The 24,953-nt window shown below is 39.5% G+C and overlaps 1 protein-coding gene across 4 annotated transcripts in view; it reads left to right on the forward strand.

Moving 5' to 3' along the window:
• The window catches only part of BMPR1B (bone morphogenetic protein receptor type 1B), a 424,639-nt gene that overhangs the window by 363,609 nt on the left and 36,077 nt on the right, over positions 1-24,953 (forward strand). For 3 of the 4 annotated variants that reach the window (XM_060094814.1, XM_060094825.1, XM_060094834.1), the window contains 2 exons: positions 15,980-16,082; positions 16,606-16,708. In XM_060094814.1, the coding sequence (XP_059950797.1) occupies positions 15,980-16,082; positions 16,606-16,708 (206 nt within the window). The remainder of the gene's footprint in view (positions 1-15,979; positions 16,083-16,605; positions 16,709-24,953) is intronic. The other variant, XM_060094843.1, reaches the window with a different exon arrangement.

Consider the following 24,953-nt stretch of genomic DNA (forward strand, 5'->3'; position numbering starts at 1 on the left):
CAGTTATACATATACATATGTTCCCATATCCCCTCCCTTTTGCGTCTCCCTCCCACCCTCCCTATCCCACCCCTCCAGGCGGTCACAAAGCACCGAGCTGATCTCCCTGTGCTATGCGGCTGCTTCCCACTAGCTATCTACCTTACATTTGGTAGTGTATATATGTCCATGCCACTCTTTCACTTTGTCACAGCTTACCCTTCCCCCTCCCCATATCCTCAAGTCCATTCTCTAGTAGGTCTGTGTCTTTATTCCTGTCTTACCCCTATGTTCTTCATGACATTTTTTTCTTAAATTCCATATATATGTGTCAGCATACAGTATTTGTCTTTCTCTTTCTGACTTACTTCACTCTGTATGACAGACTCTAGGTCTATCCACCTCATTACAAATAGCTCAATTTCATTTCTTTTTATGGCTGAGTAATATTCCATTGTATATATGTGCCACATCTTCTTTACCCATTCATCTGATGATGGACACTTAGGTTGTTTCCATCTCCGGGCTATTGTAAATAGGGCTGCTATGAACATTTTGGTACATGTCTCTTTTTTTTTTTTTTCTTTTTGCGGTATGTGGGCCTCTCACTGTTGTGGCCTCTCCCGTTGCGGAGCACAGGCTCCGGATGCGCAGGCCCAGCGGCCATGGCTCACGGGCCCAGCCGCTCCGCGGCATATGGGATCCTCCCAGACCGGGGCACGAACCCGTATCCCCTGCATCGGCAGGCGGACTCTTAACCACTGCGCCACCAGGGAGGCCCCATGTCTCTTTTTGAATTATGGTTTTCTCAGGGTATATGCCCAGTAGTGGGATTGCTGGGTCATATGGTAGTTCTATTTGTAGTTTTTTAAGGAACCTCCATACCGTTCTCCATAGTGGCTGTACCAATTCACATTCCCACCAGCAGTGCAAGAGTGTCCCTTTTCCACACCCTCTCCAGCATTTATTGTTTCTAGATTTTTTGATGATGGCCATTCTGACTGGTGTGAGATGATATCTCATTGTAGTTTTGATTTGCATTTCTCTAATGAGTAAAGATGTTGAGCATCCTTTCATGTGTTTGTTGGCAGTCTGTATATCTTCTGTGGAGAAATGTCTATTTCGGTCTTCTGCCCATTTTTGGATTGGGTTGTTTGTTTTTTTGTTATTGAGCTGCATGAGCTGCTTATAAATTTTGGAGATTAATCCTTTGTCAGTTGCTTCATTTGCAAATATTTTCTCCCATTCTGAGGGTTGTCTTTTGGTCTTGTTTATGGTTTCCTTTGCTGTGCAAAAGCTTTGAAGTTTCATTAGGTCCCATGTGTTTATTTTTGTCTTTATTTCCATTTCTCTAGGAGGTGGGTCAAAAAGGATCTTGCTGTGATTTATGTCATAGAGTGTTCTGCCTATGTTTTCCTCTAAGAGTTTGATAGTGTCTGGCCTTACATTTAGGTCTTTAATCCATTTTGAGCTTATTTTTGTGTATGGTGTTAGGGAGTGATCTAATCTCATACTTTTACATGTCCTTATCCAGTTTTCCCAGCACCACTTATTGAAGAGACTGTCCTTTCTCCACTGTACATTCCTGCCTCCTTTATCAAAGATAAGGTGACCATATGTCCGTGGGTTTATCTCTGGGCTTTCTATCCTGTTCCATTGATCTATCTTTCTGTTTTTGTGCCAGTACCATACTGTCTTGATTACTGTAGCTTTGTAGTATAGTCTGAAGTCAGGGAGTCTGATTCCTCCAGCTCTGTTTTTTTTCCCCTCATGACTGCTTTGGCTATTCAGGGTCTTTTATGTCTACATACTAATTTTAAGATGATTTGTTCTACTTCTGTAAAAAATGCCATTGGTAATTTGATAGGGATTGCATTGAATCTGTAGATTGCTTTGGGTAGTATAGTCATTTTCACAATATTGATTCTTCCAGTCCAAGAACATGGTATATCTCTTCATCTGTTGGTATCATCTTTAATTTCTTTCATCAGTGTCTTATAGTTTTCTGCATATAGGTCTTTTGTTTCCCTAGGTAGGTTTATTCCTAGGTATTTTATTCTTTTGTTACAATGGTAAATGGGAGTTTCCTTAATTTCTGTTTCAGATATTTCATCATTAGTGTGTAGGAATGCAGGAGATTTCTGTGCATTAATTTTTTTCCTGCAACTTTACCAAATTCATTGATTAGCTCTAGTAGTTTTCTGGTGGCGTCTTTAAGATTCTCTATGTATAGTATCATGTCATCGGCAAACAGTGACTGTTTTACTTCTTCTTTTCCAATTTGTATCCCTTTTATTTCTTTTTCTTTTCTGATTGCCATGGCTAGGACTTCCAAACTATGTTGAATAATAGTGGTGAGAGTGGACATCCTTATCTTGTTCCTGATCTTAGAAGAAATACTTTCATTGTTTCACCATTGAGAGTGGACATCCTTGTCTTGTTCCTGATTTTAGAGGAAATGCTTTCAGTTTTTCACCATTGAGATTGATGTTTGCTGTGGGTTTGTCATATATGGCCTTTATTATATTGAAGTAGTTTCTCTCTATGACCACTTTCTGGAGAGTTTTTATCATAAATGGGTGTTGAATTTTGTCAGAAGGTTTTTCTGCATCTGTTGAGATGATCATATGGTTTTTATTCTTCAGTTTGTTAATATGATGTATCACATTGATTGATTTGCGTATACTGAAGAATCCTTGCATCTCTGGAATAAATCCCACTTGATCATGGTGTATGATCCTTTTAATGTGTTGTTGGATTGTGTTTGCTAGTATTTAGTTGAGGATTTTTGCATCAATGTTCATCAGTGATATTGGTCTGTAATTTTCTTTTTTTGTAGTATCTTTGTCTGGTTTTGGTATCAGGGTGATGGTGACCTCGTAGAATGAGTTTTGGAGTGTCCCTTCCTCTGCAATTTTTTGGAAGAGTTTGAGAAGAATGGGTGTTAGCTCTTCTCTAAATGTTTGATATAATTCACCTGTGAAGCCATCTGGTCCTAGACTTTTGTTTGTTGGAACATTTTTAATCAGAGTTTCAATTTAATTACTTGTCATAGGTCTGTTCATATTTTCTATTTCTTCCTGTTTCAGTCTTGGAAGGTTATACCTTTCCAAGAATTTTTCCATTTCTTCCAGGTTGTCCATTTTATTGGCATAGAGTTGCTTGTAGTAGTCTCTTAGGATACCTTGTATTTCTGCTGTATCTGTTGTAACTTCTCCTTTTTCATTTCTGATTTTATTTGAGTCCTCTCCCTCTTTTTCTTGATGAGTCTGGCTAATGGTTTATCAATTTTGTTTATCTTCTCCAAGAACCAGTTTTAGTTTTATTGATTTTTGCTATTGTTTTCTTTGTTTGTATTTCAGTAATTTCTGCTCTGATCTTTATGATTTCCTTCCTTCTGCTAACTTTGGGTTTTGTTTGTTCTTTCTGTAGGTGTTTTAGGTGTAACCTTAGATTGTTTATTTGAGATTTTTCTTGTTTCTTGAGGTAGGCTTGTATAGCTATGAACTTCCCTCTTAGAACTGCTTTTGCTGCATCCCATAGGTTTTGGATTGTTGTGTTTCCATTGTCATTCGTCTCTAGGTATTTTTTGATTTCCTCTTTGATTTCTTCAGTGATCTCTTGGTTATTTAGTAACGTATTGTTTAGCCTCCCGGTGTTTGTGTTTTTTTCCCTATAATTGATTTCTAATCTCATAGCGTTGTGGTCAGAAAAGATGCTTGATATGATTTCAGTTTTCTTAAATTTACTGAGGCTTGATTTGTGACCCAAGATGTGATCTATCCTGGAGTACGTTCTGTGCGCACTTGAGAAGAAAGTGTAATCTGCTGTTTTTGGATGGAATGTCCTATAAATATCAATTAAATCTATCTGGTCTATTGTATCATTTAAAGCTTGTGTTTCCTTATTAGTTTTCTGTTTGGATGATCTGTCCATTGGTGTAAGTGAGGTGTTAAAGTCCCCCACTATTATTGTGTTACTGTCAATTTCCTCTTTTATAGCTGTTAGCAGTTGCCTTCTGTATCGAGGTGCTCCTATGTTGGGTGCATATATATTTATAATTGTTATATCTTCTTGGATTGATCTGTTGATCATTACGTAGTGTCCTTCCTTGTCTCTTGTAACATTATTTCAAAGTCGATTTTATCTGATATGAGTATTGCTACTCCAGCTTTCTTTTGATTTCCATTTGCATGGAATATTTTTTTCCATCCCCTCACTTTCAGTCTGTATCTGTCCCTAGGTCTGAAGTGGGTCTCTTGTAGACAGCATATATATGGGTCTTGTTTTTGTATCCATTCAGCAAGCCTGTGTCTTTTGGTTGGAGCAATTAATTCATTTATGTTTAAGGTAATTATTGATATGTATGTTCCTGTGACCATTTTCTAAATTGTTTTGGGTTTGTTTATGTAGGTCCTTTTCTTCTCTTGTGTTTCCCACTTAGAGACGTTCCTTTAGCATTTGTTGTAGAGCTGGTTTGGTGGTGCTGAATTCTCTTAGCTCTTGCTTATGTGTAAAGCTTTTGATTTCTCCATCGAATCTGAATGAGATCCTTGCCGGGTAGAGTAATCTTGGTTGTAGGTTATTCCCTTTCATCACTTTAAATATGTCATGCCACTCCCTTCTGGCTTATAGAGTTTCTGCTGAGAAATCTGCTGTTAACCTTAAAGGAGTTCCCTTGTATATTATTTGTCATTTTTCCCTTGCTGCCTTCAGTAATTTTTCTTTGTTTTTAATTTTTGCCAATTTGATTATTAGGTGTCTCGGCATGTTTCTCCTTGGGTTTATCCTGTATGGGACTCTCTATGCTTCCTGGACCTGGGTGGCTATTTCCTTTCCCATGTTAGGGAAGTTTTCGACTATAATCTCTTCAAATATTTTCTCAGGTCCTTTCTCTCTCTCTTCTCCTTCTGGAACCCCTATAATGCGAATGTTGTTGCGTTTAATGTTGTTCCAGAGGTCTCATAGGTTGTCTTCATTTCTTTTCATTCTTTTTTCTTTATTCTGTTCCACAACAGTGAATTCCACCATTCTGTCTTCCAGGTCACTTATCCGTTCTTCTGCCTCAGTTATTCTGCTATTGGTTCCTTCTAGTGTAGTTTCCATTTCAGTTATTATATTGTTCATCTCTGTTTGTTTGTTCTTTAATCCTTCTAGGTCTTTGTTAAACATTTCTTGAATCTTCTTGATCTTTGCCTCCATTCTTTTTCCGAGGTCCTGGATTATCTTCACTATCATTATTCTGAAATATTTTTCTGGAAGATTGCCTATCTCCATTTCATTTAGTTGTTTTTCTCGGGTTTTACCTTGTTCCCTCATCTGATACATAGCCCTCTGGCTTTTCATCTTGTCTGTCTTTCTGTGAATGTGGTTTTTGTTCCACAGGCTGCTGGATTGTAGTTCTTCTTGTTTCTTCTGTCTGCCCTCTGGTGGAAGAGGCTATCTAAGAGGCTTGTGGAAGTTTCCTGCTGGGAGGGACTGGTGGTGGGTGGAGCTGGCTGTTGCTCAGGTGGGCAGAGCTCAGTAAAACTAATCTGCTTGTCTGCTTATGGGTGGGGCTGGGTTCCCTCCCTGTTGGTTGTTTGGCCTGAGGAGACCCAACAGTGGAGCCTACCTGGGCTCTTTGCTGGGGCTAATGGCAGACTCTGGGAGGGCTCACGCCAAGGAGTACTTCCCAGAACTTCTGCTGCCAGTGTCCTTGTCCCTTGGTGAGCCACAGCCACCCCCCATCTCTGCAGGAGACCCTCCAACACTATCAGGTAGGTGTGGTTCAGTCTCCTATGGGGTCACTGCTCCTTCCCCTGGGTCCCGATGCACACACTACTTTGTGTGTTCCCTCCAAGAGTGGAGTCTCTGTTTCCCCTAGTCCTGTTGAAGTCCTGCAGTCACATTCCGCTAGCCTTCAAAGTCTGATTCTCTAGGAATTCCTCCTCACATTGCCAGACCCCCCAGGTTGGGAAGCCTGACGTGGGGCTCAGAACCTTCACTCTAGTGGGTGGACTTCTGTGGTATAAGTGTCCTCCAGTTTGTGAGTCACCCACCCAGCAGTTAAGGGATTTGATTTTACTGTGATTGCGCCCCTCCTACCATCTCATTGTGGATTCTCCTTTGTCTTTGGATGTGGGGTGTCTTTTTTGGTGAGTTCCAGTTTCTTCCTGTCGATGATTTTTCAGCAGTTAGTTGTGATTCCTGTGTTCTCGAAAGAGGGAGTGAGAGCATGTCCTTCTACTCCGCCATCTTGAACCAGTCTCCATTAGTTAGTTTTTTGCTGTGAAATAAGCATCCTTAAAATCACAGTGATTCTTACCACTGAAGACATTTATTATTTCATTCCTGTGTCTTCCTGTGGGTTGCAGCTGTGCTGGGCTCTGCTGGCCTGGGTGGGCTTGGCTTCCGGCCTGCTCCTAACGTTTCTTCATTCTTCTTGGACTGGCAGCTACCAAGTGCATATTGTTTGTTTGTTTTAATAAAGAAACAAATTAATTAATTAATTAATTTATGGCTGCATTGGTTCTTTGTTGCTGCACACAGGCTTTCTCTAGTTGCAGTGATTGGCAATTATTCTTGGTTGCGGTGCACGGGCTTCTCATTGCAGTGGCTTCTCTTATTGCAGAGCATGGGCTCTAGGCATGCGGGCTTCAGTAGGTGTGGCTCGTGGGTTCTAGAGTGCAGGCTCAGTAGTTATGGTGCATGGGCTTAGTTGCTCCGCAGCATGTGGGATCTTCCCGGACCAGGGATCAAACCCGTGTCCCCCGCATTGGCAGGCAGATTCTTAACCACTGCACCACTAGGGAAGCCCCAGAATTCTTTCTCAAATGAGTTTGAGGGAGGAACCTCTTAAAGCTTCTGCTTGTGTCATGTCCTCTAACATTCCATTTACCAAATCAAGTGACATCCTCAAGCTCAAAGTCAAAGGGAAGCCATGGTTAGAGTGTGGCATGAAGAATTGAGAACAATAGTAGAACAATCTAATCTACCAGAGTACAACTGAGCCTTGAGAGTTTAATGCTTCGGTAAAGGAGGCTCTCCCCAGGAAACTCAGAATTAGCAGTGAAGCAGTGAATATAGTGTCACTGAGGCCAAGTTTACTGAGGGAGAAAGAAGGTCAGCCATATTCGATGCTGTTAGGAGAAGAACTGAAATCCAGCCATCAGATTTATTGACCTTGATAACTGCAGTTTAGAAATATTTAATGTGGAAGTAGATATGGAGGGCAGATTGGAATGGGTTGTGAATTGTATGGTTTCCAACCTTTGATTTATGATAGCAAAGAAGAAGAAAACAAAAATACAACAAAGCCAGCAATCAGTAACAATGGAACCCCTCAAAAAACGTTGGTATACCATGATAGAATGCATCAGTTAACTTGTAGAAGTCAACAGAAAACTAATATTTATTGAGCTTTTTTATTACTAGCATGCTTACTTTCACCTATCTTTTTTTTTTTTGCGGTACACGGGCCTCTCTCTGCTGTGGCTGTCCTGTCACGGAGCACAGGCTCAGGACGCCCAGGCTCAGTGGCCATGGCTCACGGGCCCAGCCGCTCCATGGCATGTGGGATCCTCCTAGACCAGGGCACGAACCTGTGTCCCCTGCATCGGCAGGCGGACTCTCAACCACTGTGCCACCAGGGAAGCCCCACTTTCACCTATCTTTAATCATCACAGCAGTCCTCTAAAGAATGTAGCATTATCTGTACTTCCCAGGTGAGAAATCTGAGGCTCTGAGAGGTTAAGTAATTTTTAGTAGGTCACTCAGTGTTCATGACCAAATGAGTGAAAAGAAATTGTGGCCAAGTTTACAAAGTACTGAATTTTTGACCAACAGCTAACCCCTGACTCTCAAAGGAGCAAAAATATTCACTCTTGAGTAAACTGTACATACATTTGAGGTATTGACTCCAGTTGAGTCTCCTGTGAGCTGAGGTCAGTCATGTCTGAATCACAGGGCTGTTTTTTGTTCCTGTGCCCCTAGACCTAAATAGGTCCAGGCCTTTCTGCCTCCATTCCTATAAGCACTCCAAATCAGCATTCCTCAAGCTATCTTTGGTCAAAGTTTTTTTCCCCAATAAGTTGTGCACTGATACTTTCTAAACTACAATAAAAATGAATTACTAGGGGGGCTTCCCTGGTGGCACAGTGGTTGAGAGTCCACCTGCCGATGCAGGGGACACAGGTTCGTGACCCCGTCCAGGAAGATCCTGCATGCCGCAGAGCAGCTGGGCCCGTGAGCCATGGCCGCTGGGCCTGCGCATCCAGAGCCTGTGCTCTGCACTGGGAGAGGCCACAACAGTGAGAGGCCCATGTACCGCAAAAAAAAAAAAAAAAAAAAAAAGAATTACTAGGATAATTAATTTAAAAATACCTACAAATTTCATGCTTCATTTTTCTATTGTCTTTTAATTAAATTCAACAGAGCTAAATTTATTGCAGTATATAGAAGTTTCAATTTCTGTATTAACGTACTCACAGACCAGTAACAAGTAGTTTGTAAGGGAAAACACTTTGAGTAATACTGCACTAAATCTTGCACTTCTAGGTAAAACAGTTCTAAAGACAATGGTGTGCTTGCTTGGGGCTTAGATAAGGGCTGGTACCAGGCAGATTGTAGCCAAGCTGGATGTCCTAGGTAGATCTCATGCTCATTACCACCCCCACTTTCCTGGAGAGAATAATCCAAAAAGTGGCCCAAATCAAAATTGTATCATACTTAAGGGAGATTCTGAAATCCCACATGATTATTCAGAGAACATATACAAAGTTTAGAGGGTTTTGATCTTTTTTAAAAAGTACTTATTTATTTGGTTGTGCGGGTCTTAGTGGCAGCAGGCAGGCTACTTAATTGCTGCATGCGTGTGGGATCTAGTTCCCTGACCAGGGATCGAACCCAGGCCCCCTGCATTGGGAGCACAGAGTCTTACCCACTGCACCACCAGGGAAGTCCCTTTGTTTTTTTTTTTTTAAACTCTTCATGAGGACCATCAGTCACTTTACCAGCCAGCATTCTTCTTGGAATGTTGATCATGTCCTTCTTGTCCTTGCTTCCTATCAGGTGCAGATGTGTCTGCTTCCAATATCCATGCCATTTACATTGCCTAATGGCATGCATATTAGAAGCTGTAGTACAAATCTATCATGCTGAATATTTTTTAATATCCATGATTCAAAACAAGAGGCGAAGCCATTGTTCAGTCTCCCTCATTATAATATCTATCTTCTAAATATTTACCTTTCTAGGTGTTACGTTTCATGGTTTATCCTTCTTATTCCATTTCCAGATTCTGTTCCTAGGACCTCAGACTATCACTGCGTGCCTTGAACGCTGCATAGTCTCCTTAATAATTCTTTGTGTGTGACTTTCAACATGCCAGTGTTTTGTCTTGTTTTCCTGTCCGAACAGGCGTAATCTCAGCCTTGATGATTCTTTTCTGTATAGAATTTTGTCCTACTTTATGTATCCTTCCTTGGTTTACCTGATGTTGTCTGTGACAGTCATTTTTGTCCCTTTCTCACCACCTCCCTCAAGTTCTTCTCTCTCATACAAGTCTATCCAGTTCTAAAAATTTTTTTTACTCTTTTTCAAGGTAATTTTAAAAGCTTCCTCATTTATCTTATTGGGTTCTGACCAAAAATTCTCCTACGTGGGTAGTTTTCAGGGTTTGTAGGTGTAATAAATCACATTGGATGATTGCGTGAAGGATGTGCACATGACACCAGGTGCCTAAATGAGAAAGTTGATACGTCTCCAACTGTATCCTGAAGAGTCAAAGGCGGCAGAAGGGAAGGCTGAGGGGCTTAATAGGAAGTGAACAATATACGGCTCTTTACAACTATACGTAGAGAACCACTGAAGGTTTTTGAACAGGAAGGAAAATGTAAGATTTATCAGGCAATGCTGTACAGAGCCCTTCTACAAAGCTTGTATTAACCCAGAGCTTCTAAACCTCCCGAATGCGGTGGTGTGCGCTTTTCGAGAGGTGCTTCTGACCCAGGTCTCAGAGTGTTTAAAGTGAGTGTTCTTCTCATTTGTTTGTACATCTTCTATTCATCTAGTTTATTCCACAGTTGCCCAGGCCACCTGAACATTGAGCTTTATGATTTTTTTTTTCCAGTAGAAGATGTTGAGTTAAAATCATTTCATTTATGAGAATGGTGGGTCCTTCTTTAGAACTTAGAATTCAGTTGGATGAGGATATGGTTTCAAATTCACTTATGAAGTCTTTTATAAGGAATAACTCTGCTTTTGTGGCTCTCAGTTATAAGTGATACTTCAATGGGTCCCTTTGCTGTTGGACTTTAATAGGAAGTAAACATTGTAGGGCTCTGTACAGTCATACCTAGAGAACCATTGAAGATATTTGAGCAGGAAGGAAAATAAGATTTATCTTATTAAGTGCTGTGTGGAATGGGCTAGAGTCTTGAGAGAGAAGAGGGGGCTTCCTGCCTGAAGGCTCTCCGAGCAGTCTAGGTGAGAGGTAGGGAGGGTCTGCACGGGGTGGTGGAGGTGAGAATATGCAAATGCTTGCTTAACATAAAAATTGAGACAAGTTCAAAAAATCTTGTACCTCCTACAAAAAATGAACAAAGTGCTCAGTCACTTGGTATGGCTGCCAGAGAAGGATATATGATAGTTACACTTTCTTGAGGATGAAGTAAAAAGGCCTCTCTCACATTGGAACCTCATCATTAATGTTGCAACTTCACCTTCCCCCCAGTGCTATGACCTCTCAGAGGAAAAACCAGAGAAGGGGGCAATGGTAGTCATATCTATTTTACCCTCTTTCCCTCTACTACTATGGGAACCCACGCACCTAAGATAGGGGAAAAAAACAAATATAAACCTTAGGGTTCTGTTCCTCTGGTCATTACCTTTGCACAACATTCTTCTTTGCCTTTTCCCCCCAGTCAGTAGAAAGCACTTGATTAGCTGGTGATTTCGGTCCCTCCTGCTTGAAGTTGAACCCCTTTGCTTTTCCTAGGATTGGTTCATAGATGTTGAGCTCCTCGAAAGCAAAGGCTGCATCTTCCTCACCCTTGCTTCTCATCATCCAAGTCAGTCTGAGGCATAGTGTGCTTAAATAAATGTGTGTAAAATTACCTATTGTTAACAAAGCTCTAAGCAGCTTTCAGCCGTTTTAGTTAACTGACTAAAATCTACACGATAAATAGCAACTCTGGGCTTCCCTGGTGGCGCAGTGGTTGAGAGTCCGCCTGCCAATGCAGGGGACACGGGTTCGTGCCCCGGTCCGGGAAGATCCCACATGCCGCAGAGCAGCTGGGCCCGTGAGCCATGGCCGCTGAGCCTGCGCGTCCGGAGCCTGTGCTCCGCAACGGGAGAGGCCACAACAGTGAGAGGCCCGCATAGCGCAAAAATAAATAAATAAATAAATAAATAAATAGCAACTCTAAAAGTTGTATGTATCTTTCAATTTACCTGTGACAGAAACTTTGAAAACTTTGTTTATCCCCTTCAATGTGAAATACATATTTTAGAAGACAATGTTCTCAAGGACCTATTGATAATTGACCTAAAACAAGCAACCTTTCAAATAGATTCTGACTGAAACTTAAAAGAAATTTACGAATTCTAGTATTTCTTACATACTGGAAAAAAAAGTGGAATAAATAATTTGATTCAGTTTGATCGGAATAAATAAACTGATTGCTATAGAGAACAATTAATCCCTGTGTGCAGATGCACTTGAGCAAGTATCCATTTATTTAATGAGTTTTTGTCAAGAGCAAAATTTTAAACTATTTAATAATTAAATAATAATGTTGAGTTATTTAATAATTTTTAGATTATTTTATTAGTGCTCTAAAATTTCCTATCACCCTGATTGGGTAGATCAGATAAACTCTTTTTAACTAATAGTTTAAAAAATTATTTTATAGTTAAAATAATCTTTATAAAGATCAGAACTAGTTAGAAGAGAACTTCTACAACAGTCCCTTCTCAACTGTGGTTGTTATTGTTTCTGGACGATCCTGGGGTTTACAATAAAGAAGCATAAGATCTTAGTGGAAAAATAGAGTTAAAGGGACCAAAACTTGGGTAAACTTTATAAACCCTGTACTCACTCTACAATGAATGAGTTGGGGTCCAGAAGGCTGTTTATAAATCCATTTGACCCCAGATGAAAACAGGCAAAACTTTCAGGCTCTGGATGCACGTCCACCTAAAGAGTATTATTTGGTTCCTCAAAGCTTTAAACTAAGTCTATCCCTTTCTTACTTGCTAGTAAATGTTCACTTGGACACACTGAAGATCTCTTGAGGCAGTTTATCCCTGATGATCTCTCAAGATGTTCCAGGCACTCTTTTGCCTTTGGAATATTGGGCAGATTCAAGGAGTCATGAAACTGTAGACCAATCCAAGGGTTGTAACAGAAGTTTTATTATCACTACTTTGACCTCATATGACCTTTTCATTTTCAAATGCTTTGCTTTTTCATGGATTAGCATTATGTTGAGAGGCATTCAGTACTGATGACTGGTCATGTTCGTATGCAACTGTTCTGTTTTGTCAATTACTTTTCTTTACCTATAACACGGGGGGGGCAGAATTTTTGAAATTTACATTGTCTTCTTTTTTATTGAAGTATAGTTGATTTACAATATTAGTTTTATGTGTACCACATAATGATTCAATACTTTTATAGATTATACTCCATTTAAAGTTATTAAAAAATAATGACTAAATTTCCCTGTGCTGTACAATATATCCTTGTGGATTATTTATTTTATACATGGTAGTTTGTACCTCTTATTCACCTACCCCTATCTTGCCTCTCCCCCCTTGTCAATTGTCTTCTTTTAAAATTCATAATCATTACTGTAATCAAATGGTTCATCATGCATTCATGTATACATCTCACTACTTTCAATTTTGTTTAAAATTATTTCAACTTGTGTTTCCTTCATAATTCTTTATCTCTTCTTGTTACCACTTTCAGCACTCTGGGGATGTTGGGGTAATAATCTATATAAAACATTTAAAAACTAAGCTTAAATATGGCAACCAGCAACAGAATGTTCAAATAAGCTCATGGTTAAGAGTTGAATGTCTTTTAGTGATGGGTGACGTTGATCAGCTTCGACTCCAGAGCGTAGTTGTGTTTATATTTGTGCTTGCTTGAGAGTTGAAAGTTCTCAAGTAATTTTTAAGCTTCTGTAATTGTACTGCAGGTTTCCAGTTAATGTCCCTTAGTAGCTAGCAATTTCAGTAAGAAGCTTATAAATTATTTTTGCTTTCTTGTCAGTAATATGCACTTGAAATGGTTCTCTCACCTCCTTGCTTGTCCTCCAACTAAATATTTGAGTTCCTATCCAAATTTATGACTTATGAGACACCGACTCTTCTTTCCAGGGTCTCTCTCCCTCTCCATCCCCTCTTTTTTTTTTTTTTTTTTTTGCGGTATGCGGGCCTCTCACTGTTGTGGCCTCCCCCGTTGCGGAGCACAGGCTCCAGACGCGCAGGCTCCGGACGCACAGGCTCAGCGGCCATGGCTCACGGGCCCAGCCGCTCCGCGGCATATGGGATCCTCCCAGACCGGGGCACGAACCCGTATCCCCTGCATCGGCAGGCGGACTCTCAACCACTTGCGCCACCAGGGAGGCCCCCATCCCCTCTTTTTTAAATTTATTTTTTATTGAAGTAACATTGGTTTATAACATTATATAAGTTTCATGTGTGCAACATTTTATTTCTACTTCTGTGTACATTACAACGTACTTGCCACCAAAAATGTAGTTTCCATTCTCTCTTTTTATTTTTAGCTCCCCCCCTCTTCACAGAAAAGGGAGTGCTTTTTCTTTTTTTTTTTTTTTTTTTTTTTTTTTTGCAGTACGCGGGCCTCTTACTACTGTGGCCTCTCCCGTTGTGGAGCACAGGCTCCGGACATGCAGGCTCAGTGGCCATGGCTCCCGGGCCCAGCTGCTCCGCGGCATGTGGGATCTTCCCAGACCGGGACACGAACCCGTGTCCCCTGCATCGGCAGGCGGACTCTCAACCACTGCGCCACCAGGGAAGCCCAGAGGGAGTGCATTTTTAAAGCTTGAATTTACTCTTCCTGATGTTTCTTTATATTTCCCAGGACATTGTAACAGTAACCTGCCCACAGCTTTACCAGCTTTCTCTCTTCTTTCTTGATTCTTAAAGTGGCCTAACAGTACATTTCTGTATTCTCAGATTTTGATTTAAGGAGGCCTCCTGATTAAGGAGAAATTAGTCTTTTTAGATTTAACATATTGTATCAAACTTTTCTAGCTGCTCTATGATTTCCTAGTGTAAGAAACTTAAACTGACTTTATTCCTAACTCCTGAATTTTACTTTTGATGAGAAGTGTAAGTTACACATATAGTCTAAATGTATAGGAATGGGATAAAAAAAATCACATGGGTATTGTTTGCTTATATTGTTTAAAGTAAATTTCTAAGGGACAGGTCTTTTATTTATTGCCTTTGGCGTTTACATGCTTTAGATTTTCATAGCGATTTCAGTAGATTGGCTAAAAAGCCCCAAAGAATTTAGAGCATGGGCTGTTCCAAGGCAGTCTTTCTCCTACAGCAATATTCATGCATTTGACCTTAGTCTAACAAAGAGATTTATTATCATTGGCCGTTCCTAGTCATTCATTAGTATGTTTGAACTTTGCTGTGCTAGTTCTTATAAACTGAGGCATTTTGGATCGCTTGAGGCTTATAAACAATTCTAAGGGTGTTGATGATAACTGACGCGCTAATGTATGGCAGAATGCCGCTACCACTAACATAAAATAGACCAACACACAAATCACAGCTAACACCATGCTCAGAGCTTTCTTCCCATGACCTTTTAGGACTATGTTGTCACATTTATGTTGGGTGCTGAGCATGCATATATATGAGAGAAAGATAGATATATACTTTAGTACTTTATTTCTTAGACATGCAGTAGTGGTTTATGGCTCATATTGGGAGTCTGCGGGCGTTTATCACCCGAGCTTGTGAAGACAGTAGTGTCTGTTTATAAATAGTTCTATATATAATAGTCCTTGTTTTTCATTTTTAATCCCTGTGGAAATGAAGCAAGAAGTCCTTGATTCAAGGCTTGATTCTGTAACTGTTTTGTTTTGTGACCTTGTAGAAGTTTGTTAGACTCTCATAAATTTAATTTACCCATTTGTAAAATGGAAATAATATCACTTCTTATTGTTGTTGAGAGGATTAAATGAGATAGAGTAAGTGAAAGTTCTTTTCAATGTAGAAAACCAGGCAGAAATGAAAAGTATTGTTTCTTTGGCTTCCATGATCTTGTTAAAAACCCTTCTTTCTGTTGTCCATCCTTACCCCACACCCAAACAAGACAACCACAAAACCTGATGTTTTCATATGCCTGCCCGGAAGCAGAGGGTACCACATGGCAGAATCTTACTCACTTCACTTAGGCTGTGCTGATCCCAACTCCTACCTCTCCTTAGTCTGTGTGCCTTAGTAAGAGAGAAATTTATTTCAGTACCTCAGAGCAAGTAGAACCAGAACAAATGTTCACCTGCACGGGTTCAAACCCCTGCTGTGCCTCTCACTAGCTGTACAGCCTTTGAGAATTACTCAAGGTCTCTGAGCCTCAGTTTCCTCATATAGAAAGTAAGCATAGTACTGCCTTCTTCTTAAGAGTGGATTTCTGAAGGTGATACCTGTGAAGGACCAAAATAAGGGTTTAGCGTTTAGTATATATGGTTAGTAATTTATTCGTTATATGGAAATTTTGGATCCTTCTTTCTTGCAAGTTTCTGGACAGAGGAGATATTACTAAATATTTTATGATAACTAAGTCAACTTTCATAAAAGGAAGTTTGGGGATTCTTTAAACAGATAGTGACCTGTAATGATAATTGACTTTCTTCTTGTTTGTAATGAAACAAGTGATAAACATCTTCATTTCCTTTACCGTAGACACACACACACACACACACACACACACACACACACACACTTACTTTGCCTGTTTGGTCTTTAGCACAGATGGATATTGTTTCACAATGATAGAAGAAGATGATTCTGGGATGCCTGTGGTCACTTCTGGATGTCTAGGACTAGAAGGCTCAGATTTTCAGTGTCGGGTAAGGAAGATAATTTGATTCTACTTTGTAACCTTTCATTGGCTAGATTTCAAACAGCCAAATTTCAAACAAGATATAACAATTGTTTTGGGTTTTTTTTACTCTCTTATTTTCAGTAATTTGGAAAATAATTTGAAAATTCGCATTGGGTCAATTCTTCCTTCGTTTAGAAATCAAATATTCATTTTATTTTTGCTATTAACTTCTGGTTTAGTGACTCATTAGATCATCTTGCTCAAATTCCAGTTTGGTTAATTGCATTAAGCCAAACCTTCTTCCTCAGTTTATGCTACACACGTTGGTTATTACAAATAGAGTAGTAATTTTGTTGAAATGCAAAAGTTGCAGTAAGATACTACATGATGATTTGAAAGAAATTACCTAATACAATACATCAGTTTCACCATGTTTGAATAAAACTATCAGACTTTTAAGTGACTTCTCTAACTAGTGTTAATTTACTAGTTTTGGATGATTTGAAATTTAGGGGAACCTATTAATAGCTGTTTGGGTTCAATTTTAGGACACTCCCATTCCTCATCAAAGAAGATCAATTGAATGCTGCACAGAACGGAATGAATGTAATAAAGATCTGCACCCTACACTGCCTCCACTGAAAAACAGAGGTAAGAGGAGGAAGGCTTCCAGGCTGGAAAAGCTTTAGACAGAAAGAAAATTAAAACTTGAATTATTCTCTTTTCTAAATGCATCTACCTGCACCATTTTCCACTTCTGGGCAGAGGACTGAGGCAAGATGACATCATGAAATGATCCTTCAGAGACATGTGCAGGGAGTTCTCAGGAACATAGTTGCATGTGCCTTCACTCGTAAGATTCTTACTTCTTTAACCTGTCCTCATTTCCTTCAGAAAACTGCGGTGTCTAGAGCTTGGAGTGGCTTTCAGAAGGATAGAGGAGGGAGATAGTGTTTTACATTTACCCCTAAATGTTATTCAGAAGTTACACTTCACTCAAAAACTGCTACTTGGTTACATTCGTTTTAAAAATAAGGACCTTTAAAAGGACTAATTCAGATTATTTGCTGGATGGCATTTCCTTTTATTTATGCTAGAGTAACTCCTTTTTAGTCAATTCATATGTATTGGTAAAATGGAGAAAATATCTAGAAAGTGTAATTCTAAGACTATACATTTAGTGTTGCTCATTAAAAAAGACACGTACTGCATCCCCAAAGACTCCTGGTTAAAAACAGCTCCCCTGTTTCCTTTCTTCTTGTTCTCACCATAAAATAAATGATTTGTAATGGTCATAGAGTCCTAAGTCTTATATAAGTAGCTTAAAATGATGTGTCATGATTGATTTTTATTTCTTGAGAGAGAAAATCTTCCCAACAAAATACAATGACATTTCTGGGTTTTGATGATAATATTTTATAGCATTTGTTCATACTATAGCCTAGAAAACTCTGTAAGATTGATTCATAATAATCCACATCAAAAATTCACGGACAGATTTTAATTTTGCCAGTCAACATGCTAGGTGTTATGGGTAACAGAAATGGATGAAGAAAATTCTTGCTCTCAACACATGCACACTAGGTTATGAGGGAGAAACATGGAAATAATTAAATTATACTCAGGCAGGAAAATCTCAGTAGAGTTAGATTATAAAGTGTATTAAGGACACAGAAGAGTGAGTGGCTCACTTTGGGGTGGGAGGATGTCAGAATAGCTTCATAGAAGTGATACCTGAGCAGACTTTAAGGCGGAACAGAAGTTTGCCAAGTGGATAAAGCAGGAATAAAAAATTTAAAAATGAAAGTGGCTAACATAAGCCAAGAATTATGCTAATAACTGTTACATTAATTCACCCATTTGAGCCTCACAACAGTCCTGTGGGGTACTTAGGCTTATTATTCCCCACTTAAAGGTGAGGAAATTGCAGCACAGAGAGGTTAATTAACTTTCCCAAGGTTGCACACAGCCTGTGAGTAGCCTGTGACTCTAAACAGAGGCAATCTAGTAAGTGCAGAGGTTTAGTTTGTAATATTTGAGAAAGATTTGCAAAATACAGGCATATGAAACAGCATGGCTTGTTGGAGAAAGTCCCCTAATTCAGTTGTCTGAAGCCTCACAGTTCAAAGTGGGCCTGTGGGTCAGCATCGCTTGGAGTCATTAGAAATGCAGACTCTCAGGCCCCACCCCAGACTACTAAGCCTGCATTTTTAGTGAGATTCCCCAAGTGATTTACATGCACATTAAAATTTGGGCAACACTTTTGGTAGAAAAAGACCTATACGTGGATATAGCTAGTGCCACCGTGTATCAGCACGTGATTTCGACAACACCTTGTTCAAACACAATTCCACTGATGTCAGGTTGCTGTAAAATTCTAAATGCTTACTTTCAGTTTTTTGTAGTTATTGCCTTGTGAATCAGTTGCAAAAAGTAGGTGATCTGTAGACAACATTTTGAATAGCATCTGTAGACAACAGTAATGTGTTGGGAGTGGGGCAGGAGGTGGGTGAGGAGTGCTGGAAATGAAGGTAGTTGTGCCAGAATCGCTTCGCTCAAGGAGAAAAAGGTTTTATTACCTGTAAGTGGAAGAGATGCGTCCTAGCAGTAGCGGTAGGGTTCAGGAAAACTGACTCAAATGCTGCAGTGCACATACTGTCCTGTAGATGGAGCCAGATTCTACTTAGGACCTGGCAGGCAGGGGAGGATTCTCTGAAGAGGTTGAGTGCTAGGGGCTTTTAAAAGCAGAGTAAGTCTCTAGAGAACTCAGTGAAAAGGCTTTGAAAAGAAGGGTAGTAGTATTGGGAAGACAAGTCCTTGGTCAGGGCAGTCAGGGAAAGAGGATGTTACTGTGGCTGGTGGATTATGTTGAGGATTATACAAGGTAACGGACTTGGGGGGAGTTTAGTGGCTGTAGGGTTTACCATTTTGAACTCTGAGGATCCAAGGTAGTGCCTGGGTGAGGTCTCTGCAGATTCCACCTCACCATTTTGGGGTCCAGTAAAAGTCACTGCAGGCTGTGGTCTGGGAGCACTGGTCTTTCTTACACAAATATACCACAGAGCTGCTACCTTTCTTGTTTTTGTCTCTACCATATACACATGGGCAGCAATTTTTTTGGAAGTGGACTATACATGTTTACTGAATATCAGTAATGCATTGGTCAGAAACATTTGCGTTGCAGCCATATTGGATATATGTCTTTATATAGTCATATTGGAGATAGGTATATTTATGTTTTGGTATAAAACCCAAAATAAAGAACAGGGATGTTAAAGAGACATGGAACCATCTTATTTTGATATTTTTAACTTTAGCTGTTGTTTTTATACTTACGACCAACCCTAACTTTTGTGGAGCCGGGGCAATGATATAAATGGAAATCCACATACCATTTACCTAATTATTTAAAACTCATAAACCAATGTAGAAGGCTGGTAAATAAAATACTTTCTGTTAACCAAACTTAACAAGAATATTTTCATAGTGATGGGGAACACCCGCTTGGCATTCAGAATGCTTGAACTACTTAGACTTATTCATTCCAGTGTGGGAATGGGAGTGATGGGGAACCCCGTTCTTGGTTCTGTCTGGCCCTGGGAGAGGTCTCTCATGCATGCAGCTGGACACCTGTTTTGTGTCTGTCTCAGACTGTTGGCAGTGATACTGTCGGCTAGGAAAGTCTGAATCACTTACCTGGGTCCATACCACTGTGGCAGCCCCCATAGACATTTCTCTGACTGGAGCTAATGTGGCTAGACTGACCCGTGTGGTTCTTATTATCTAAAATGCACCTCAGTGGCCACTGTCAGAGAAATCTGAAAGAAAAGATGTATTATTTGCAAGAACCAGAGGGTACACAGCACACCTGAGGTCCACACAGCAAGGTCACAGGTATGGGGTGGGTGGGGACCTGGGGTTCTCCCTTTACTGGGGGCAAAGGTGGGGTGCCTAGGGTTTCACAGTTTCTCTCTTTATTGGCAAATTAATTAATTTTGAAAGTTGAGTTGTGACTGACATATAACATTATATTAGTTTCGGGTGTATAATGTAATGACTTGCTATTTGTATATGTTGCAGAAATCATCACCACAGTAAGTCTAGCTAACATTTGTCACCATACATGGTTAAAAAATATTGGCAAGTTTAAAACATAAGAGTGGGAATTAGGGCACAGGAAGGGAAAAACAGAATTATTCAAGCGGTCAGTTATCCAGGGAACTTCACGGACGGGGTGACCTGCTTTCTTATCTAGTTGTTTTACTAGTAGTTGTGTCATACAGCTGGCCATGTGTTTATTTGAGACAGATGTCTTTGAAACAGATGCCTCAGTAATCAGAAGCTTAATGTCAGGCACCCACATTACAACACCCCGGCCCTCTGGTTTATGCTCTGCCCACATGTCTTGCCCCAGACACCCCTTGGCCACTGCTTGGTCACCCCTCAGGCCTTTGGGTAAGTCCACCAGCTCCTTGGTCCGCCCTCAGGGAGACAGGGGGCTTCATAGTTTCCAGACACAGGCCTGGGGCCATTTAGGTAGAATTCCAGACTTTGGGGCAATGGCCAGTGTTTTACATGGAGAGCAGGATGGGACACATTCTGGGTGGACACATGGCCTGTGTTCTGCAGACCCACTGCTCATTGGGAAGGGGCCCCGTTAAAGGGAGCCAGGGCAGGACCCTCTAAAGCTCAGAGCCTAGGTAACTGTGATATTTGCCAATATGAATGGAGTGCTTACTTACCGTGGCTCTTTTCTAAGTACTTTTACATATACTGACTCATTTAATCCTCATAACAGCTCAGTGGAGAAAGCACCATTAGCATCACCCCAATTTCTCAGACATGCAGCTAAGGTCAAGTACTGTGTGAAGGTTACACAGCTAAAGTAAGTACTGGAGATGGGAAATCGGCCTATGACCTCATCTCCCTGAATCGTCTATAAAAAGCCTTAAATGACATTCTCAAAAAAAAAGAAAAAAGCTTTTATGTATCTAAGAGTTAGAAAACTCTAAGTAAGTAGTGGTTAGCCATGTCACAAAATAATCAATAAACAAGATGATTACTTTGAAGCCTCCTGTTTATTATGTTTGCTTTGCACAATTAGCATTTTCTCCATTCTTAGAATCTGCTGTTAGAGGGTTGTTCCCTCTCTCTCTTGCACACACACTCTCTCTCCGCTCCTCCTCTCTTGTCCTCTTCCTTCTAATTTATCATTTATTAAGGCCCACTTACGTATTAATACCAGGCTAGTGGTTTTCAAACTTAGGTGCATCAGAATCACCTGGGGAGCTTATTAAAACACGGATTCCTGGCCCCCACCTAGAGTTTCTGATTTAGTAGATCTGAGTGGACCCCAATAATTTGCCTTTCTAAGGAGTTTCCAGGTGATGCTGATGATATTGGTGCAGAGACCACACTTTGAGACCCCTGGGCTAGGCGTTGCCTCATAGATTGTTACATATTATTATAGTAGACTTCCTACAAACCTATGTGTCAAACTAGTATAAAGCAGACACTGTATTATTAGAAGATGAGAGGGTTAAAAAATCCAGCTCACCATTTTTTTTTGTTGTTCTTTTTTTCTTAATAATCGCTTTTCTAAAAAAGTTAAATGATTAACTTAATTAAAAGTTAAATGATTATCTCAAAACATCTGTATTACTAGGTGCTAAATAATAACGGGCTTAGGTGAGGTTCTGTTATTAGACATCAGAGAAGTACTAAGCGCAGGGGTAAATACCTACAAATAAATTGTCTTATTAAAAAATAAACAAGAAAACCTTTCCTACTGATCCAGAGTTTTTTCACTTTTTTTTTCCAACTTAGATGCATTTAGCAGGAAATTAGAGATACAAAATCACATCCAACAAATATTTATCAATGTATATTTAGGTCCTTGAAATTTTATTTGTCATCTTCTGTTTCAAAAAAGATGATGAAAGGTGACCAGAAAGCAGTGGAAATTCTTTTATGAATATTAGTTTTCCTTTTGCTTTGCTTATTCCATTTCAGCACCAGCAAAGCAGAATACCCTGGGACAATATTCTTTCTCCTGAAGGAAGAAATACGAAAAGTAATTAGATCAAATGCAGCACCTTCATTATAAACAATAAAATATGATTCGGGAAGCCCAGTCACACTGCAGCTGGTGCAAAGAGGAGGGAGACATGTCTGTTTTGATGGAGAGGCTTGTAGGGAGAAGTCGTGGTGCCCTGGTGTCTGGCTTCCTGCCTGCAGAATTAGTGACGAAGGGGCACTGAGATGCTGGAAGGGATGATGTATGGTTCCAGCGTCACATGGTTTGACCAAGACATTGTGAGTTAAACGTTCTCTTGAAATGGTGTGTAGGCAAGAGAATTTGATGAGGTTTTTTTCCTCCTCCCAAATTACTTATTATCACTTATTTTTGTTTATTTTTTTTTCAAATGAGCACTTAAAGAAGTGAAAGACTGGTGTTGAAATGAACAGAAGCCCTTGCTTTATTAAATGGGATCCTTAAATTTGGCTTTTACAAGAGCAAATAAAGTTCATATAATTTTTTGGAATAGGTGTAGTTTGTATGTTTAAATATGGGAATTACTAATATACGCTACATGTATACTTCATGGAAAATGTATCAGAAACAACTGTTTCTGTTTTGAAACAGGGTAATTTCTATGTAGTTTAAGTAAAATTATAATACAGGATTTCCAAAGCTAAACTTTACCTTATTATTTCTTTTCTTACTCAACTAAAAAATATATTCTGAGCAGTTTACAGATTTGTTTAAAAATGCCATTGCTTAGCTTCGGGTAATGCCAATTACAAATTAAACTCAATAGGTAACAGGTATTTAATCAGTGAAACCGTCTCCCTTATTCTCTATAACACAGATAGGTTGAATATATGATAGCATCTAGAATGCAAAGGTCAGTTGCAGAATTTTCCTTCTGACACATATATTATGCTTGTGGCAGTATAAACCGGTACATGAGTCTGAGCTGAATTCTTTGCCAGGGGATAGCTCTTAACATTTCTGGAAATGTGCAGCTTCGGTTAACTTTGTATTTGGGATCGGTGAAAGAAATTTATAAATAATTACACTTTTTCTTTCTCACTGAACACAGTAATCTGGATATAACAGTTCTGTCTTAACTTCCTTTGTTACCAGAATATATAATGCTAAATCTTTTTTTCTGCAGGAAAATAAGTAGAATATTATGTCTTTGTTCTTATAGTGAATTTATTTCTAGATGTTACTGTAAGATGACATCCCAGTATATGATGAAGGTAAATTACTTTACAGTATTGTTTGTTGACTAAAATCCTCTGACAAGAATATGCTTTTCAGGCACTTTGTGCTCTATTAATAGAAAGATGTCTCCAATTTATCTGTGGTTATAGCATTGAGAGCACATATAAAGATGTCTTTGGGCCATCATATTTCCAAGATTCTTTCTAGCAATATGGTTTTTTATTTCTTATTGCAATTATGAGCTATCTTCTAGCATTATAGAAACAGTCCTGGCATTTTAAGCAGTTGCAGACCAGTTAATTATCAGAGAGGAGACAAGTAATGACAGAATGCTGTTTTGTTAGGAAACCATTGGTGATTCTTACTTGCCTCAGAGTGAACCAGGCTTCCCTAGAGAGTTCTCCATTCTACTCCCCTGAGCAGTTGGAGTGACAGCCAGGTAGAAATCTGCTGGCCTAGAGAGAAAGTGTGGGCTCTGTTCTTTTCCTGATATGTATCTGGACGTGTTCGCTTTCCAAGACTCTGGCAGTGACTTGAATGTTTACATTGTTAATGCTCTGAGCACAGGTAATGGCAGATTAAAACATGACAGGCATGACCGAAAGAAACAAAAGGCATATTGATAAGGCTCACTATTTATGACAAAAGACAAGGAGGCAGTAGGGGATAGGTTGATGGGGGCAAAGAAAAGGAAAGTGGGAAGGTAATGCTAGCCTTTCAAAAAAGTGCTTGATGGTAAGGAAACAATCCCTTAGATTCTTTCTGGTCTCATTGCTCTCAGAAATCAGAAATCTAATATGATGAGTAATAAATACACTGTTCTTACGGTTCAGAGTGTTCTTCATTTACATGGAAAAGTGAAAGTCGATGAGGCTGATAGTTTTTCGTAAAATTATATCACTTGAACGAAAAAGTATTCTGTATTTGTATACTGAAAATATGTTGTGCATATGTACTTAGTTACTCTAGTCTTGATAGAGTATCCAGCGTTCTCTCTGATTTTCTGCAAAATCAGGCTTTTTTGCTTTTGTTGTCCTTAAAATTGGAAATAGATTTTAAGCTGTTTGCAGCGACATTATGTGCACCATGGTATTTGTATACATGCATGTGTACAAACGTTGCTAATTGCTCTCTCACTGGCAGAGGTATTGTGCTCATTTTGGGTTATTGTTGACTTTGCCTATAACCCAGAGGAGCGGGCGAGGTATGGAGGGGAATTTTACTAAGAAAATTCATTGTGTAAAATCTTAGCCCACGTAATTTTAAGAGCTTACAAATTACTTTCAAGATTTCCTAAGCAACGCTTTTTGGACAACGCATGTGGTGATTATATATGATTCCTGTTGTTGTTAAAGGCTGAATGGCTCTTCGAATGTGTAGATCATGGTCCTGAACTCTTTCTCTGCTCAACTGGCAGTGTGTCTGAATTTAATATAAAACTGCTTTTTAGAAAATGGTCTCTCATTTAGTCTTTTCAGATGCAGACGGACTACTTCCATTAATATTTTACAAGTAGTGTAGATCATAAATAGTTATTAAACATATGTTTTAGACTGATGAGTAAAGCATAACATTAACCATCATAAGATTTGGATGAGAAATTAGTATAAAAATCTGTGGATTTTAGTTTATAATAAATAATCCAAACTTTCTCTGATATAT

The sequence above is a fragment of the Mesoplodon densirostris genome, chromosome 1, assembly GCF_025265405.1.
Source record: "Mesoplodon densirostris isolate mMesDen1 chromosome 1, mMesDen1 primary haplotype, whole genome shotgun sequence".
Lineage (NCBI taxonomy): Eukaryota > Metazoa > Chordata > Mammalia > Artiodactyla > Ziphiidae > Mesoplodon > Mesoplodon densirostris.